This window comes from Lathamus discolor, chromosome 19 (genome assembly GCF_037157495.1).
Source record: "Lathamus discolor isolate bLatDis1 chromosome 19, bLatDis1.hap1, whole genome shotgun sequence".
Lineage (NCBI taxonomy): Eukaryota > Metazoa > Chordata > Aves > Psittaciformes > Psittacidae > Lathamus > Lathamus discolor.
The window spans coordinates 6,379,595-6,399,073 of NC_088902.1; the positions used below are offsets into that span (position 1 = coordinate 6,379,595).

General features: G+C 50.0%; 1 protein-coding gene and 1 long non-coding RNA gene across 7 annotated transcripts in view; one reads left to right on the forward strand and one right to left on the reverse strand.

Annotated features, from left to right (window-relative positions):
• Nucleotides 1-1,845, reverse strand: LOC136023690 (uncharacterized). The gene is made up of 2 exons (XR_010616669.1): nucleotides 1,079-1,845; nucleotides 1-561 (listed from the first exon to the last, which is right to left on the reverse strand). It is a non-coding gene; the product is annotated as an uncharacterized LOC136023690 (long non-coding RNA).
• Nucleotides 799-19,479, forward strand: part of BRPF3 (bromodomain and PHD finger containing 3) — a 27,827-nt gene continuing 9,146 nt past the window's right edge. Inside the window, exons 1-9 of one of the 6 annotated variants that reach the window (XM_065698399.1) lie at nucleotides 799-874; nucleotides 7,885-9,287; nucleotides 10,261-10,417; nucleotides 11,811-11,942; nucleotides 13,865-13,993; nucleotides 14,343-14,655; nucleotides 15,953-16,219; nucleotides 16,899-17,390; nucleotides 18,185-18,278. In XM_065698399.1, coding sequence (XP_065554471.1) covers nucleotides 7,903-9,287; nucleotides 10,261-10,417; nucleotides 11,811-11,942; nucleotides 13,865-13,993; nucleotides 14,343-14,655; nucleotides 15,953-16,219; nucleotides 16,899-17,390; nucleotides 18,185-18,278 — 2,969 coding nt within the window. In that variant the 5' untranslated portion in view covers nucleotides 799-874; nucleotides 7,885-7,902. Of the gene's footprint in view, nucleotides 1,521-5,758; nucleotides 6,236-7,884; nucleotides 9,288-10,260; nucleotides 10,418-11,810; nucleotides 11,943-13,864; nucleotides 13,994-14,342; nucleotides 14,656-15,952; nucleotides 16,220-16,898; nucleotides 17,391-18,184; nucleotides 18,279-19,479 lie in introns of those variants that run through there. The other 5 variants (XM_065698397.1, XM_065698398.1, XM_065698396.1 and 2 more) reach the window with 5 other exon arrangements.

Consider the following 19,479-nt stretch of genomic DNA (forward strand, 5'->3'; position numbering starts at 1 on the left):
TTTAAATCTTTGATAGTTTATTCTTCATACAGGACAAGAACAGAATCTATTCTTTTTGCAGTTCTGATATGGTAACAATAGATTCTTTAAAAGGTATACACAAAAGGAATACTTAGAGGTTGACATGTAAAGCTGCTCAGCAGTAATGTGTTTTCTCATGCTTTTAAGACTTCTACAAGCTCTGGTCCACCCCATGTACTTCACAACAGATTTGGCGTAGACTGGCTGCTCTAAAGATTCCACACCTAACATAGGTTAAGAGACAAAATGATTTATAGTTGGATGGGAATGAGGGAGAATAGCTTTTTTTTTTCCCATTTCTGTTAATTCTATGAATTCGGATTATGCAACGCTCTGCATGATACGAGTGGGAGGTGGAGCGTACATCTGCCCAAGTACGTGCTGTGCTCTATAAAAAGTAAGTGTAGGAGCCTCTGCAGCTCCTACCTCACCACTTAGCTGCAAACAGAATTTCAGCCTTGCTGGTTCCTCCTGGTCATGCTCTTGCTATCCTTCCACCTTGTCACACCTCAGGAAGCCAGCTAGACCTCAAGGCTCAGACTACAAAATAAACACAGACTCCTGTTATTGCCCTCATTTGTTTGAGGGTGCTTGTTTGGGCTAAAGGCGGCAGAGCTGAAGCTGCAAGGGCTGGGCTCTCCTATTCTGGAGTTCGCAAAAAGCGAGTGCGGAATGAGGGCACCCCAACGAGCAAGGCCCCAGGCTGCCCAGCTCCTGTGGCCCGAGAGCTCCATTAGCAGCGCTCCGGATTAAGAAGGGATGCGGAGCAAACCCCAACTCCGAGGAAGGGAGCAACCCCTCCGCCCGAAGCCAGGCCCGTACCCGGCTCCTCTCCGCCTCGCCTGGCACGGAGGTAGCGGCCCCCCCCGCCATGCGGCCAGCCCTGAGGGACTCCCCCCACTCCCCACCGTTCCCCGCAGCCCCCCGGGGGCCTCCGCGCCGCGCGGCCCGGGGGTGGGAAGGGACCGGGGAGGGGCGGGCGGTCCCTGCCCGCGGGGGGGAGCGAAGCGCGGCAGCCCCCTCCCCCGCCTGCCCGCTGGCTGCCGCCTTCCCTCACCGCTCGGCCGGGCTACGCCGCCGCTGCCACCACCAATACCGCCGCCTCCATCTTGTGCGGGTGTCCCCTGCGCGCCCCCCCCCCCCCCCCCGTGGCCTCCGCACGGCACCGAGAGCGGCGGCAGCCCGGGGAGGGGGTGAACGGGGAGGCTGCTGGGGGGGAGGGGGGTGCTGGGGGAAGAAGCGACACCGGGGCAGGAGCGGCAGCGGCATGAGGAGGCGGCGCTGAGGCGGCGGCGGTAGCCGGAGCGGACGGAGCCGACATCTTGTGCCCTCCCCTCCCGCCGCCGGCTGGGTGAGCCCGTCCGCCCCTGGGGGGAGGGGAGGGGGAGGCGGAAAGAGGATATAAAAAAAGAGGAAAAAACCCCCAAAAAAACCCGTAGCAAAAAAATATCCCAAAAAGGAGGCGGCGGCAACGGCGGAGACCGCACTGAGGCGGCCAGGTAAAGCGCTGCGCGGGAGGCCGCGACACCCTTCCCTCAGGGGGTCTCCTCCCTCACGCACCCCCCACGCCGGGGTCGCGGGAAGGTGACCGGGAGGGCGGGAAGGAGTCGGGGGGGGCCGGTGCGCCGCAGCCTGCGGAGCCTTCATCCCCGTTCGGTCCCCGCGCGGCGGGAGCGGCTCCGCGGCCTCTCGCTGAGGGGGAGACGGCGCCGGCGGTGGAGAGCGCCCGGGGATGGGGAACGGGCAGCGCCGGGTCAGCCGGGCCCCCCCCGCGTCGCCATGTTGCCCTCCCGTTTCGCCCTGCTCGGGGGTGGGGGGAGAGTCCCCGCCCACCTTCTCTCACGCTGTTGGCCCAGGCGCGGCTGAGGGCACCCTCCCGTTAGAGCCGCAAATCCCTGCATTGCTATTGGTGGTGGAGCTGCGATGGGCGGCTGTGACAGCCAATAGCCTTTGGCGCTGTCTGCGCTCGCTGTCGCGCTCTCTTCTCGTTCCGTTTTCCGTGGGTATGTCGTTCGCTCCGGGGCCGGTGACCCGGTGCTGAGCTCCGGTGCGGAGCCTGGAGAGGCTTTATTTGTGTCCGGGTCCCTGCTGCGTCTTGACCCACATCACTGGCTGCTAAGGGGGCTCCCTGCAGGGATCCCGTGGCCCTCACTGTGCGGGGTAGCTCCAGGCCAGCACTAAACTCGGCTCATGGCGTTTCATGGGTCCACCAGCTGCTGCTGAGGCTGGACGCAGATGGTGTGCGCTGTGATCCGTTGCTAAGTTCACACTTTACGTTAAACTTCATTCACAGCCCAGCATAATCATAGAATCCCAGCCTGGTTTGTGTTGGGACCTTAAAGCTCCTCCAGCTCCAACCCCTGCCATGGGCAGGGACCCCTTCCACTGGAGCAGCTTGCTCCAAGCCCCTGTGTCCAACCTGGCCTTGAGCACTGCCAGGGATGGGGCAGCCACAGCTTCTCTGGGCACCCTGTGCCAGTGCCTCAGCACCCTCACAGGGAACAGCTTCTGCCTAAGAGCTCATCTCAGTCTCCCCTCGGGCAGGTTCAAGCCATTCCCCTTGGCCTGTCCCTACAGGCCCTTGTCCCAAGCCCCTCTCCAGGTTTCCTGCAGCCCCTTTAGGCACTGGAGCTGCTCTCAGGTCTCCCCTTCAGGAGCCTTCTCTTCTCCAGGCTGCCCCAGCCCAGCTCTCTCAGCCTGGCTCCAGAGCAGAGCTGCTCCAGCCCTTGTAGCATCTCCATGGCCTCTTCTGGCCTCACTCCCAACAGCTCCACATTCCACAAGGGTGGTGTTGCACCAGAGCTGAACGCTGTATTCCAGGTGGGGTCAAAACATCCAGTTGTGATGATGCAACAGTTGAGGACCCTTTCAGCAGAAGGGGCAAGTGAATTAAAAGTTGAAACTAACCCTAGAATTGTCTCACACTGTCCCTTCTCTAGCGGGAGGTTCTCTTTTGCGGCCTGGTCCATCTCCTGTCAGCTCAGCTTGGCTACAGGAGTATTGGGGGGTCTATAAAGATCTCTGTGCATGCCAGGGCAGGTGACTCTTGGCGGTGTCTGCTGAGCATTGACACACTTTGTTGTAGATGTCAGCATGGGTGTGGGGAGCATAAACCCTGGGCAGGAACATGAGGTGAATATGGCCCCAGGGAGAACACGGAACATGGAGGGACATTGGCAAGGGCAGCAGGAGTTTCACTGGCATTTTGGCAAAGGAAACGTGGAAATGGGGCTGCGACTGTTCCAGGGTGTTTTTCCCTCCGGTATCCTTTGCTTTTAATTTATTGATATGTTTCTTATATAGCTCCATGGGTGTCTGTTCCCCACGGTGCAGGGATGGGTTTTAAAAGGCAAGAAGCAGCTGCCCGGAGCTGCGTGGCTGCCAGCACAGTACAGCGATGCAGAGGAACATCTCCAGACCTCATGTTTGCCTTGATGTCCTGAAGAGTGGCAGATTTTGGTAGCCTTGAACCTCAAACTGTTTAGGGCTGTATGAGCTGTAGCCACTGCCAGTAATAGTGGTGCACCAGAGTGGAATGAGAGCCACGTTGTCCCCATCTGCTGCAGTCACTGAAGTTCTTCATCGTGGAGGGACCTAGTTTTTCACTGGGATCACCAAGCTGTGCTGGGAAGGGCCGGGAATCTTCCCCAGCAGTGCAGCCTTGAACTCCAGCCTTGTGTCCTTGGCAGGTTAGCAAAGAAACCTGGTACTGGAAAGTAGCTCCTTGGTTGTTCAGTGTGGGAAGGCTGGAAAAGGACTGCAGTGGGAAGGAGGGGTGGGAAGGACACAGAAGTCTTCTGCGGTGCAAGAGGGTTCCTTTGACCTTGGGCATGGCCAACACAGTTGCATGGGTGTAAATGACTGCAGCATTTAGCCCTTTAGAGGATCTGCTTGCACTGGATTTTCCAGTCTGTGTATATAATAGGAGCCTGTATTGTGATGCTGTTTAGTGCATGGATCTTGCAGGTTTTTTTTCCTGTGGAGCTTTTGACCCATTTGTACTAAATTTAAGTCTCCTGATGGCAGGCTTGTGTTTTTTAGTCACCTTTTGCAGCCCCTCCCCCTGGCATCTCTGGCTCACCAGTGTGAATGAAAGCTGCTGCTCAGGAGAACTGAACAGGTCCTGAGCAAACACCTGGGGTAGAATTGAAGTTCATCCCCGTGGCTTTGTGCATTTAGCCACTTTGCTCAGTTGTGTTCTCTAGGAACCTCACCCCGTGCTCCTGGCATGGTACCCAGCAGAAATGGATGATGGGAGGGTGTTAGGAAAGCCTTGAGCACACTGGTGACAACGAGAGGACAGCTGAACTTTTCTTCTTTCACCTCATCAACCTTCATCCATGGTGGGGCAGAACCCTCGTGGGCTGGAACAGCATTTAGCCCCACTGGAGCCAAGTCTGTTCAGCGTTTCAGTGTGCACAGGTGGGGTTTGCAGAAGGATTCTTTTTTATCTGTGACTGGGAGGTGTTTTCAATTGTGCCAAGAGGATCAAAACATTCCTAGATTGCTGCTTCAAAGTTTCTGTTGCTTCAGGCAAGGTCACAGGGTTCAGTGCTCAGTGTGTCTGAGTTGTTTCATTGCTGCTTTCAAGGTATTTTGGAGGTGGGTAGCTCTGTCTCTCCTAGTATCTGGGTGTATGTCTTATGCTGGGCACTCAGCTCTTGCTGGCAGAGATTTCAATGCTGGATTAGATGCTTCTGTGTAGCACTAAGTAATTGTGTGTTTTACAAATGGGTTGGTTTATGGCAGTGGTGGAAATCCCACTTCGGGTAATTTGCTAGACAATACACTGATAGTTTCCCTAAAGCATCAGGAACACCGAAGCCTTTGTTTTTCCTTTCAAGATGTAAAATAAACCTTCCTTAAGATGCTTGTTCCACTGGAATTTGCTCATGCCTCACCACTCCCAGCTAACATCTTGCTTTTCCTGAACACAGTATTAATGATGAGTGTGGTCAGCTCATGCTACTTACTTTATCCTCCACTATCTTTCTTCTCATATACCTTTTTGCCTCCAGTATCTTCTTTGCTCGCACCCACCTGAATTCTAAGAGCTATTTGTGAGCAGGATTTTCCAGCTTTTCCATTTGATCCAGTTGCCTTTATTACCCTTATTTTCAAATCCCTTTTTCCTGCTGATTGAAGCTGGGGGCTCGGGTGGGACAAGTGCAACTGGGGAGCTGTGCTCTGCCCACCAAGTGGATGATAAGAGTTTTAAGGTCCTGACATTTGTGGTACCTGCATGTGTACATGGAAGTTGTCATCTTGTACTTTGGATCAGAAATGAAACTGGGCCCACAGGCTCCATCATTATGGGTGTGCCACGGCTGAAACTGGCACCTGCGGCTTATTTCTATGAATGCAAAGGAAAACTTGGAAACTTTTCCCAAAGCCTGCTTGTTTCTTAGACAGATTTTGTGTCATGGCTTGACCTTGAGGTTCACAGAGCCAAGACATTCAAGAGAAATGTGTTACTTCTGGAATTTGGTACTTCTCTCTGGAATAAGCTTATGGAAGGGACTTCTTCTAGGTCCTGGTCCTGCTTGTGCTGACTCACACATTTGAGACTTTGTGGAGCTGTGTCCCTCACAGAAATAATGCAATGGCCAGGAACAAATTATGGGTTTGGAGTGTGTTTTCTTTTCTGCAGGTCCCACACAAAGGGGCTGAAAGTGTGGATTGACTTAAATAAGGGTAAGGTTCTGGTTCAGGCCTCTGTGTAGCAACAGATAAGCTCTGGGCTGACTTATCATTTGCTTTTCTTTGTCTCTTTCGTTTGCTTCAGCCTCAGCCCGTTTCTTCCCGGAAGTCATGTTCCCATCCCTGACACTGCCCTTCTCACTTGCATTACTCACTTGGCTTCCTCTCTGTTTTCCCTCTTTGCTGCCTCCCTCCTTTGCCCTCAGATCACCAGGCCTCTGCTGCCGTGTCCCCATCCTCCCCCAGATCATCTCATCCAGGCTGCAGGCTTCTGCTCTGCGCCCCATTACGGGCACCTCCTTAATGTCAAGGGCCAACTCTCAAATAATTATCTGGGTTGCTGATTAGCAGTTTGTAAAGGCAGAACTGGCTTGGGCTTTTTGTTAAGGCTCTGGGCAAATACCCTTTCTAACTGCTTTCCTGCTCTTACCCCTGTGGATCCTCCGTGCAGAACCCGCTCAGCTGCCTGAACATGGATTGTGGCTCCAAAGGGGCTAATGCCGACCCAGAGCTAGTAAGTCCATCTGTATCCTTGCTGCTTGGTCCCATGCTCATTTCTTCTTTGCTTCCTCAGGGATCCCACTGATGAGCAGAAGGGTTCTCATCTAGCACCTGCCATGTTGCTCAGTTCATTCTATGGTTGTGTTTGGGATTTTGTGACCCATTTTGCTTGTTGGGAAGGACACAATCCCTTCAGTGTGTGGACTGAAGGGACTGAGTGTCTGGAGAGGGGTGTGAGGAACAGCTACGTCTGTGAGAGAGGGGGGAGGAAAGCTGGAGGATGGTTTTGCACTACTTCTTGCTTCCAAAGTGTGGGAAGGGAAGAAGTGGTGGGCAATTTGAAGGAGCTCCATCCCAACCTAAGGGAGCACTGCTGGTTTTCTCATATGGAGCTCCGTGACCAAAAGAAAATGGGAACTGCCTTCATAGGACAGGAACAGTGCTTTCCTTTCCATCTGGAAAGCATCCAGCACATTTTGTGTGCTATTAGGGCTATAAAAGAAAAGCCACAGGCAAAAGAAGAGAGACAAACTGCTTGGCTTGTGTGAATATAGAATATGAAGGTGCAAGCACAGGTTGGGCACAGAACTGACTCAGAGCAGCCCTGCAGAGAAGGACTTGGGGGTGTTGGTTGATGAGAAACTTAAAATGAGCCGGCTTCAGTGTGCACTTGCAGCCCAGAAAGCCAACCGTATCCTGGGCTGCATAAAAAGCAGCGTGACCAGCAGGTCGAAGGAGGTGATCCTGACCCTCTACTCTGCCCTCATGAGACCTCATCTGGAGCATTGTGTGCAGTTCTGGTGTCCTCAACATAAAAAGGATATGGAACTGTCAGAGTAAGTCCAGAGGAGGCCACGAGGATGCTCAGGGGCTGCAGCACCTCCTGTATGGAGCCAGGCTGAGAACATAGGGGCTATTCAGCCTGGAGAAGAGAAGCTGCATGGAGACCTCAGAGCAGCTTCCAGTGTCTGAAGGGGGGCTATAAGGATGCTGGGGATGGACTCTTCATCAGGGACTGTAGTGATAGGACAAGGGGTGATGGGTTCAGACTTAAACAGGGGAAGTTCAGGTTGAATATAAGGAAGAAGTTCTTTACTGTGAGGATGGTGAGGCACTGGAATGGGTTGGTGTCGTGGTTTAAACAAAGTCAGCCAAGGAAGTTGTGAATGCTACATCCCTGGCAGTGTTCAAGGCCAGGTTGGATGGAGTCTTGGGTGACATGGTTTAGTGTGAGGTGTTGGAGGGGGGTTGGTACTAGATGGTCGTAAGGTCCTTTCCAACCCAAACTATTCTATGATTCTATGAGAAGTACTGTTTAGGTTTCAGGGAATCTGAATGTTTTGCTGAGCTGAATGCACAGCAGTGCTTGGATGCTGCTGTAAAATCAATTTGAACTCTTCTCATCTGGTGGTATGGGGGTATACACATGTCCTGACATGCAAATAGGGAATGTTGGAGGGTGCTCTCATAGACATTTCAAGAAATGGTTGATATTTCCATTGTCTGCTTGTATCTAAAAAGATGTGAAGACTCAGCAAGGTTGAAACTGCTGGAGTCTCTAGTAGGAATGTTGTTCTGTTCCAATGCTGAGTGAGTTTTTGGATCTGTACTGCTCCTTGCTTGTCTCATTGGCTTACACTCCCCTGTGCTGTGTTGTTACAGGGGCTCTGGACTGCAGGGATGAGGAAGCCTCGGAGGAGGTCCCGGCAGATAGTGGAGGGGAGGCGTTCGCCTTCACCCTACAGCCTCAAGTGCTCACCCTCTCGGGAGACACTGACCTATGCTCAGGCCCAGCGGATTGTGGAGGTGGACATTGATGGGCGGCTTCATCGTATTAGCATCTACGATCCCTTAAAGATCATCACAGAGGATGAGCTGACTGCCCAGGACATCACAGAGTGCAACAGCAACAAAGAAAACAGTGAGCAGCCCCTTTTCCCGTCCAAATATAAGAAAACTTCTTCCAAAGGCAAGAAGAAGGAGTCCTGCTCCAAACATGCACCAGGGACATCTTTACACTTACCCCAGCCCAACTTTCGTGTGGTGGACTCCTTCAGCCAACCAGAGGCTCCTCCTCTCCCTGCTGCCTACTACCGGTACATTGAAAAGCCTCCTGAGGACCTTGATGTAGAGGTCGAGTATGATATGGATGAGGAGGATCTGGCATGGCTGGAAATGGTCAACGAGAAGAGAAGGGATGATGGTTATGGCACAGTTTCTGCTGACACTTTTGAGTGGCTGGTGGATCGGTTGGAAAAGGAGTCATATCTGGAGAGCCGGAACAATGGGGCTCAGCAGTCTCTCATTGATGAAGATGCCTTCTGCTGTGTCTGCATGGACGATGAGTGTCACAACAGCAATGTCATCCTGTTCTGTGATATCTGCAACCTGGCTGTGCACCAGGAGTGTTACGGCGTGCCCTACATCCCTGAGGGGCAGTGGCTTTGCCGCTGCTGCTTACAGTCCCCTTCTCGCCCTGTGGATTGTGTCCTTTGCCCAAACAAAGGTGGAGCCTTCAAGCAGACCAGCGACGGCCGCTGGGCCCACGTGGTTTGTGCCATCTGGATCCCAGAGGTCTGCTTTGCAAACACTGTGTTCCTGGAGCCCATTGAAGGGATAAATAACATCCCCCCAGCTCGGTGGAAGCTCACGTGCTATATCTGCAAGCAGAAGGGCATGGGAGCTGCTATCCAGTGCCACAAGGTGAACTGTTATACTGCCTTCCACGTTACCTGCGCCCAGCGGGCTGGTCTCTTCATGAAGATTGAACCCATGAGGGAGACCAGCATCAATGGCACGACATTCACCGTGCGCAAGACCGCCTATTGTGGGAGTCATTCCCCACCTGGGACGGTGAAAAAAGGGTCTCCAGCTGATGGTGCTGAGGGGCAGGAGGCCTCTGTAAAGGAGGAGGCAGAGGAAGAAGCCAATTCTGGCCCTCCCAAAGGGTCTCTGAAGAAGAACCAATTGAGATTGAAGCAGAAGATCAAGAAGGAGCTTGGTGATGTGACCAGTGGGCGTTCGTCTTTGCCCATGGTGACAGTCACACAAATTCCCTCTTACAGGTGAGTGTCGCAGGTTTAGGGAAGGAGGTGGACAGGGTCTGTTTTGAGGACTTGATCCCTCTTGTTGGCCTTGTGAACACCGAATCTGCAGTCAAGATTCAGCACTGGCTGTCTTCAGAGAGTGCTCTGCAGAACCCTTCCTGACCAGTGTTACTCCACATGAGTGCTGAGGGCACACTGTGGTTTCCCTGCTTTGCCGTCGCAGACTGCTGGGTAACACAGAATCTGTGGAGGTCCCTAACTGAAAACAGCTCTTTAGCATGTGGATTCACACAGATGGCTGTGAAGATGTTCTTAAAACACTTCAGGCATTGCAGGTTGGCAGGCAGGTAGAGGTCATCCTGCTATTAAATAGTTTTTAATCTCCTCATTTCATAGTTTCTTAATTCCTTTTATTGCAGAGCATGTTAAACCTGTCAATGTTGTAAGCAGCTTTGAATTTGGCTGTGTGTGGGGATTTGCCTCCCAGTTCTCTCACAAAAAACTAGGTAGTGCTGCTAGTTTGGTGCATTCCAAAGTGTGGTGATGTGTTGCCGGTATTTTAACAGATAGATAAGCTTTGGAAAACTGCTGATAAGGCACCGCATATAATGAGTGGTTCAAAAAGGACTCTTACCAAGTTAGTTTCTCAGACTCCAGCTTAATAACATCAGACTTAAATGTCCCCCAGGAAAGTTCTTGATGCTGAAAGTAGTTTTGAAATGAGGGCTTGGAGCTGAATTTGTGGTCGCATACTTTGACTATGTTGTGGTGAGAACCTCCAGCTGAGCTGCTACTAACATAGGTTATACTGTGAAAAGCAGGCACGTATGTTTTCATGATGGGGAGGTTCCACATTGTACCAGTTGCATTTGTAGTTCAGAGTGTGCATTGACACACAAAGCTTCATTAGGAATTGTGATGGCATCACCAGGGTCTATGGAGTCTTGGTTGCTTTGGGGTTGGCTCCACAACACCTCTTTGCTTCCTTCAGGCTCAACAAGATCTGCAGTGGCCTCTCCCTCCAGAGGAAGAACCAGTTCATGCAGAGGCTCCACAACTACTGGCTGCTGAAGCGCCAGGCAAGGAATGGGGTGCCCCTGATCCGGCGCCTGCAGTCGCACCTCCAGTCCCAGAAGAACGCGGAGCAGGTACTGGTGCCCAGCTGGACCCACATGGGAGGATGGAGAGCTTGCTTTCAGGGGTGAATGTGCTTGATGCACAGCTGGGAAGAGGAATGAGGGTGAAAGGATCAGAAGGTAAACTGATTTAAGTCTCCTTTGGTCTCCTCTTGGCATGCTCATGTCTGAAGAGCTGAGTTAGTATATCAGTGCCACTAGTATTTCACATGGCACTAGAATTGGTGTTGAGGAGCCAGCAGATAAAAGTTTTTCCCCTGAGTCAGGAGACCCAGGACTGTGCAAGGGTGTGATGGGCCCTTGGTGGAATCATCTCTTAGATGAATCATAAAATCACATTCGTCATATGTGATTAGAAATCCCCTCCTCAAGAAAAAGGGTATTAGCTCCAGAGTCCTGGCCAAGCTCCAGCTTGGGTCATTCTTTCTGCAGCTTCAGTTTCCGACCCTCCCATGCACATTCATGTGTAAGTTTAGTCATATTCATCAGCTCTGGACTCCTTTGCTTCCTCCTGTGAGCTGGCATCCAGAGTCACTCTATCTCAATGCTGTTAAACAGCACTTGAGTTCGGCTCAAGTCAGTGGTGAAGTCATGAAGCAATTGGACTACCCTCTAACGTAGCCTGTCAGTAGGTGCTGTGCATGTTGTGCACGTTGTACATGTACATTTCTACTGTAGTTGGAGGAATTTATAGGCCTTTGGTTTGCATGAAGACTACTCTGGATGAATAGTAAGAAAACCTATTTTCCACTCGTCAGTCTGGAGCTTGGGGAAGTGCAGCATTTCCTTGGTGTATTTGGCAATTTACCGTAAGTAAGTTCTTAAAACTGAATGCCCTATAAATAGAACCAATCAAGACCTTGGGGAAACAATTGTCCTCTCCTGGCAATCATGTGAAAGTGTGTGCACTTCAGGTACATCCTCAAACCCATTAAAAAAGCTACAAATTTAGGAAAGGATGGATGGTTGCCACTGAACTGTGTCTTGGAAGGTGTGAGCTCATCTCCCAGCATTGGCTCTTCCATTGTGTTTTGGTGAATCTCTTTCCCTGATTATTTCTTATTGGTTACAAGGAGGGTAGTGTTAGCTCTTTCTCTGCTCACTCTGCCTTTCTACTGTAAAACCTTTGGGCTGCCTCTTCCATGCACAGCAGCCAAGAGAAAAATTTCCAGCCTCTATAATGAACTTGGGGTATTTATACCTAAGTATGTACTGAAGCATGGTCCCAGAGTGTAGCTACAGGATGATTTAGGCCTAACTTCACAGATAACATCCGGAAAGGCTGATGTTGTGTTTGTTAGCTAAATGGGGCATCATTTATAGTCAGGAGGAAGACTATGAGAGCAGTTCACGGGGGACACCTAGAAAGAGGTTTTATTTCTAGCCCTGCTGCTGTGTCTTCCAGAAGGAGCAGGATGAGAAGACCAGTGCAGTAAAGGAAGAGCTGAAGTACTGGCAGAAACTGCGGCATGACTTGGAGCGGGCACGGCTGCTCATCGAGCTGATCCGTAAGAGGGAAAAACTCAAACGGGAGCAGGTAGGGAGTTTTGGCTGTCAGAGTGCTGCACTTACCTTTAGTCCTATGCAAGCTCCCCATGCTGCAGGAGGCACAGGGGGAACAGGGCAGTTCTTGAGCCTTTTCCTCTTCTCACAAAGTCTAACCATTGGATTTGCATCTCTCCCTGTGTCAGTCCTGAGCTTGCACTGCTCAGCCTCTACCCTCGGAAGCAGCACTGGGCTGCAGCAAGCTGGGAAAATGGATTTGCATAACCAGTAGTGAATTTTATTCTTGACCACTTCTGTTTCTGGGCATGGAGTAGGTGTTTTGCAGAGCGGAAGTTAGATTGCCTTTAATGATTATTGCAGGAAGTTGGTAACACCTACTCCAGAGAAAGAGCTAAATCACAATTCTGCTCCTGATTTCTAAAGCTAAAAATTCATGTGGTTTGCCCTCTAGTTCCATTTTCTTACAAGAAAGAAGTTTTATGATGGATACCATTTACTAAATTTTTCAATTTCTTCTTTGATCTGTGTGCTGTTCTCCAAAGTTGCACAAGTTAAGGTTGCTTCCCAAGCTTGCCAGCTTTGCCTGTTGAGGGTCTTTGCTTGCCATGCCTTGCTGGTCTCTGCAGCCACAACTGTGCTCTGTGGCACCAGCATCTTCGAGGACAGCTTCATTAGAGATTCACCCTGTGCACTGTGAGCCTGTGTGCATGACCTCAGGCACTGCCTGTGTGCTCTCAGGCTGTCTGCAGGGAACCAGGCAGAGGGAAAGCAGCATCCTCTGTGATCTCTGCGAGCTGCTTTTTCATGACCATAAATTGCCCACAGCCTTTTTGATGGACCCCTTTTTTGAGGTCTTTTTTGATGCAATTTTGGATAGGAAGATCAAAAGAAAAGTCATTCTTGGGTTTTGTTTGCTTTCAATATCTTGATAAATCCTTATGACAGTTGGCTAAATCCATAAAAGCATTGGTGTCATTTATAAAAGGATATCACAGAAAAGTGTGTATCTAGTTGGACATCTATCCCAGCCCAGCTTTTAGGTGAGTGGAGAAGGATGCTCCAGAGTCCCAAGTCTTTGTATGACTTCTTTCCTTGTTTTGGGGGAAGAGCGTGGTCTTCATATCCCATCTTCATTCATTCTCTTATTGATGCTGTCTTGTTTAACACATCACATACAGCTTTTTGTAAACAGATTTGCTTTCCTTTGCTACTGAAGTGGTTGATTTAATGACATAATGAGGAATTATAAGATCAAAGAAATTAAAACATTAAGGGAGAACTAAATACTTCTGTTCTATTCCAGCCTCCTTTGAACAGAGTTTCATTGTAAGAGATCAGACTGGTGCTACAACTTGTTTACTTGAAATCAAACTTCATAAAGGATGGAAGAAACTGTATTAGGGACTTGCAGACATCTAGCCACTGTTGTTGTTTGGCTTCTGCCTTGAAGTGTGACAGCTTAAATCCTGAGCTTTGTTTGTGCTCTTTAGTCTAATTATGGATGTTGTTTATGTAAACACCTACATACTTCTAACTTTTGTATAGTGTTGCTAATAGGCATAATAACATCTTGAGGCAGGGAGTTCTATAGCTTATTTTACCATGCATGAAAAGCTTCTTCCTGTTTTCATTTTTAGTTGTATTATCTTCTGATTTTCCAGCCTTTCCTCTTGTTTTGGTTTGATGAGATTGGATAAGCCCAAATTCCTCATACAGAAAGATTGAACTGTGCAGATTGACTCTGCAGATCTTCTGATGTGCATCCTGCACATGAAGAGGACAAGGTGTTTGCCAGAATTTCTTCAGCAGTGAGTGTCCCAGAGTGGTCGTGATGATCTGGGGTTGCCACCACTGAGCAGAGCTGTGGTGATGACTCAGGAGAAATCAGAGGGAGACACCACTGATGTATCCTGTCCCCTATAGTTGTGCTCATCACTGTTTTCCCATCCCCAGGTGAAGGTTCAGCAGGCTGCCATGGAGCTGCAGCTCACCCCTTTCAACGTTCTTCTGCGCACAACACTGGACCTGCTGCAGGAGAAGGATGCTGCCCAGATCTTTGCAGAGCCTGTTAACCTGAACGAGGCAAGTCTCTTTCCTAGAGGTGTCTGATGGGTTTTAGGTGAGGTAGTTCTGGGTAGAAGCATTGGAAACCACCTTATCCCAAGCTGCAGTTGGACTAAAGGGTATCCCAAAGAGAACTCACAGTGGGGCTACCCTTCTGGGCCAGAAAGAGTGTGTTGCTTTCTGGAAGCTTCAGCACGTCTCAGTAATGTTTTGCAGAGCCAGGATGTGTCTGCCTTGACTGAGTGATACAGAAATGAACCACTGGTGCTGCCCTTTGGTAGTAGAAAGGGCACTGAGTGCTTATGATGGATGCGCTCTAGTTGGCTAGTAAATGGTTTTTGTAATTGTACAGGTTTTATATGTTTAGGTTCCAGATTACCTGGAATTCATTTCCAACCCAATGGATTTTTCCACCATGAGGCGGAAGCTGGAGTCTCACCTGTACCGAACATTGGATGAGTTTGAGGAAGACTTTAACCTTATAGTTACCAACTGCATGAGGTATAATGCTAAAGACACGATTTTCCACCGAGCAGCTGTCCGGCTCCGAGACCTCGGAGGAGCGATATTGCGCCATGCACGGCGGCAAGCTGAAAGCATCGGCTTTGACACTGATGTGGGGATTCACCTGCCTGAGTCACCCAAAACTGAGGACTTTTACCGCTTTTCTTGGGAGGATGGTGAGTGTTAGCCTTTGTTTTTTTCAGGTAGATCATAACTGTGTTCTTTGTTCTGAGCATGTCACTCAGCCTGCTGGAAATCAGAGCCATCATTCAGCATACAAGAGTTTTCCTATCCATCTGTTTACCTAAGTATATATCTAACTCCTTTAGAGCCTCAAAGGGCAGGATTTCAGGTGTGCCGGGCACTCTGAGCTAGGTGCAGCTTTGGAAGGAGTTCTTCCATGTGAGGGTGCTGAGGCGCTGGCACAGGGTGCCCAGAGAAGCTGTGGCTGCCCCATCCCTGGCAGTGTTCAAGGCCAGGTTGGACACAGGGGCTTGGAGCAAGCTGCTCTAGTGGAAGGTGTCCCTGCCCATGGCAGGGGTTGGAGCTGGATGATCTTAAGGTCCTTTCCAACCCAAACCTTTCTATGATTGTATGTCTGTCTCAGAAGAGCTTTGTAACTGCCCATGTTGTTTGATTTGTGCCATGGCTGTAGTACAAACTTGGTAATTTAAAGAACAGGGCAAAAGTGGATCTAGGATTTCTTTGCTCTGAGGAAGGCCTGTGCATTTCATTATAAATTGGCAAAGTGCAAAGCAACTGAGTTCGGTGGATCACTGAGGGCTGGCAGGAGCTTGATGTAGGGTTAATGTTCTGGGACACAAGCAGTCTTTCTAGCTGAGACTTCCCATTCACAACATGACCGCATCCATTTCCACTGCCATCTGGAGATGCAGCTCCAAAGCATTGGTTGAATAACTTGTCTAAACTTAGCATAGAATATTGCTGGCATCCAACATGCAGAGCTTGCAGTCTGCCATCAAGTTCATAAATGTTGCAGCCTTTTAGATTTCTGATGGATAGTCTGTTAGGAAACTTGTATATATGAGAGCACGTCTGTCAGCTGTCTGCCCCACTCCTGCAGATGCCAGCCCTTCAGCAGAGCCAGAGGAATGGCCAGCATGTTGTGTTTTGACCAGTTCTGTTTGTGGTCTGATTTTGTTTTTTAATCTGGCAATGAAATAGGTTTCTGTCAAGGACCTCCACTGTGAGCTGTCATGGGTGCAGGCATATGTCCTTTCACTGTTGCCCCTGGGACAGTAATGGGAACTGGAGGGCAGAGCAAGTTATATCAGCTGCCCTTTACACAAATGAAGGAAGTCTGAGCTCCAAGGTTAACAACTACTGAATCTCCAAATTAAAGCAATTGCTTCATGAATAGTATCAAAGAGAATGTGGAATGGCAGTGGTCCCAAATGCTTCTTCAAGAAGCCTTACTCCTTCCCTTCACTGTTATAATCTCTTTTGATGCAGTGGATAACATCCTCCTCCCAGAGAACCGGGCTCACCTCTCCTTGGAGGCCCAGCTGAAGGAGCTTCTGGAGAAACTGGACATGGTGAGCACCGTGCGGTCCAGTGGTGCCCGGACGCGACGTATCCGGCTTCTGAGACGGGAGATCAACTCCATTCGGCAGAAGCTGGCCCAGCAGCAGAACAAGACCATGCCCAATGGGGAGCCTGTGCTGAGGGAAGGGGGCCTGGATAAAACACCAAGGGAAGGGGACGAGGAAGGGGAGAAAGGTAAGAGGTTACAGCAGGATACAGGAGTATGCAGTTCTGGTGTCCTTAATATAAAACAGACTTGGAGCAAGTTCAGAGGATGCCACAAGGCTGATAAGGGGACTGGAGCACCTCCCGTATGAAGCCAGGCTGAGAACACTCAGGATATTCAGCCTGGAGAAGAGAAGCTGCGTGGAGACCTAAGGGCAGCTTCCAGTGTCTGAAAGGGGCTACAAGGATGCTGGGGAGAGACTCTTTGTCAGGGATTGCAGTGACAGGGCAAGGGGTGACGTGTTCAAACTTAGATAGGGGTAGTTCAGGTTAGGTATAAGACAGAAGTTCTTACTGTGGGTGTGGTGAGACACTGAAACAGGCTGCCCAAAGAAGTGGTAAATGCACCATCCCTGGCAGTGTTCAAGGCCAGGTTGGACAGAGATTTGGGTGACATGGTTTAGAGTGAGGTGTCCCTGCCTATGGCAGGGAGGATGGAACTGAATGGTCTTAAGGTCCTTTCCAGCCCAAACCATTCTGTGGTTCTTCGATTTTAGCTCCAGCTTTCTAGTGCATGTCAGCAGTCAAGACCTGCTGTTTCTCCTATCCGTAGCCTTTGTGAAAGGTGGGAATGGCTGTGGAAATAACTCTCTGGGAGTTTTGGGAAATAACTATTTCTAAGATGTTCAAGCAGACTCTATTCCTTTAGCAGATGATTCCAAGCCCCCGCACCCTCCAACCCTGGAGCCCACAGGACCTGCGCCCTCTCTCTCAGAGCTGGACTCTCTGCAGGACCCTCCAAAGCTCAAACCCATCAGTGAAAGCAAGTCCTTGAACCAGCTGCAGAAGAGGGTGGTGTTGGACAGGGAGCTCTTTGACAAGAAGGCTCTGCAGCGGGAGAGCCAAGCCTTCCAGCGCCTGCTCAGTGACAACGGGCTCAACGGGCTGGCCTTGCCCCCTGCAGACACCCCCTCCAGCCCTGCCTTCAGCGGCGTGGGCAGACGGACATCTGTCCTATTCAAAAAGGCTAAGAATGGAGTGAAGCTGCAGAGGGGCCTGGGCTGCTCCCTGGAGAACGGGGAGGACCAGCAGCTTTCACCCTCCCGCCCCGATGGGGAGCAACAAGCCCGGAAGCGGCCGCAGAGCAGGACCTGCGGTGAGAGTGATGAAGAGAAGTCACCCAGGCAGGCAGGACAGAAAGGTAATTCCTTGGGATTTCTCTTCCTTCTGAACCCTTGGAAACTGTGTGATGGGGCTCAGGGAGTAGGAATCTAAAGTAAAGATGTCAGCATCCAAACTACTCGCCTGAAACTCACTTTATGCTTGAGGGAAACAGTGTCCATTGTCAGATGTGCCTGGTGAAAGCTCCAGCTCTTCCACATATGCCTTCAATAGGGTGGACAAGACATGTCCTTTAGGGATTGCACCTCTCTCCTTCAATGACTGTACATGGAGCTTCTAATAACTTGGTTCAGAGCAGGGCTAGAGAAGGGCAGCAGAGCTGGTGCAGGGCCTGGAGCACAAGTGTGATGGGGAAGGGCTGAGGGACCTGGAGGGGTTTATTCTGGAGAAAAGAAGGCTCGGGGGGACCTTATTGCTCTCTGCAACTGCCTGAAACCAGTTTTTCCTAGAGCATTTTTCTCTCAGCATGTCTTCCAAATGACACTTGGAAGCCAGATGAGCAAGTGGTTCATTTCCTGGCCTCTGGGCTTCCCTGGTGAGCTGGCTCTCCTATTCCATCCCTGGGCACTTCTCTAGCACTTGCTTCTTCAGAGACTGCCTAATTTTTTTTGTGTTGCTGGTAGAAATACCTTTATTGGCCACCTTTTGGTTGCAGCTGAGTCTGGAGAACTCGGTACAGAATTTTCCTCTTTCATTGAAGCACTCATCTTTGTGGATGTGAGTCATGGGACAGTGGCCCCACCTGAGCCTTGGTAGCATCTTTGTGTGTTGCTGCTTCTTCTCTGGGCTGATTCCCACTTGTTTCCTTGGCAGGAGTGACCAATGGCTTTGTGAAGCACACAGAGGGTGGCTCTGACTCTGAGTGCAGCTCTGGCCTGGGCGGTGGGCTGGTATTTGAAGCTTCCAGGTAAGTGCCCTGAGCAAAACTGTCCTCAGAACACCTTTTATGTCTGGATTAGTCTGCCTCATTTTATTGTTCAACCTCTTTGTTTCAACCCCAGCCCAAACTGTTACTTATTTTGTGTGTTGATCCTAAAAGACAAAGAGCTTCTGAGGTTCCATCACATCCTATTAAACCCAAATGCAGTGCTTAATTTTCAAGCAAATGGGTATTCTGTTCCTCAATGCATGCAGCATCCTCTGCTGATGGATGCATACCTTCTTACAGTTCTTGAGAGCCAAAGGTAGAAAAACCTTGAACTGAAATGTCCTGTTCAGCACTACAGGTGAAGCTGAACTTCTGCTACGGGCTGAATTGCTGCTTTCTTCCTCTCAGAGGTTTAAAAGCAGAACTGGGCACTTGAAACAGACCTGAACAGACTTAAAGCAAACATCTGTCATCTTTTGGTCAGATGTTGGGGTACCATATCTGTTTTCTGATCTACCTGTCCAGTCCTCCTAACACCGACTCTAGTGAAATTTCACAGCCCTTTTACTGTGTAGTAAAATCTGCATTTTGCCACAATCACCTTTATGTGGCAGGCTGAGGACATTTGACCTCCGTGGTCATCCAGGAGCATCCAGGACAGGCAGAAGCACGACTTTCTTATTGATATTCTTAGTAATATTTTCAGTGCCTTGAACATGTTGTTGCCCTCTGCTTGTGTTTGATGACCCCAAGGATGACCCATCGTTAGAGAAGTATGTTCAAACATTTCCTCCCAATGCATGTACTCAGTTAGTCCTGTAAGATTTCAAGCTTGCAGTGTTATTTAGGTACTTACAATCATAAAACTCCCCATGTCTACCTATTCTCAGGTCTGAACATACAGACTATGAGCTGTGTAACGCATTATTCTGGTTGAATCCCGGGAGCATTTTTCAAATGAAAACTTTGCTCTGCTCTGTGGAGTGATCCTGAATGTTAGCTCTCAAAAGAGTGGATAATTTTGCAGTTGTAGCTAAGGTTTGATTAGTGTTTCCATTATAAATCTGTTCACAAAGGCTTTTTTTGCCCATGACGAAGGACAAGGCCCTGGGTTCAGAGAAGCAGTTTTGATGCCAGGGCTTTTCCCTGTGGCAGAGTGGTCCTACTCTACAGTGGTGCCAGGCAGCCTGAGGGAAGCATGTGGCACCACAGTAAATGATAGCACAGGCTGAGCCCCTTG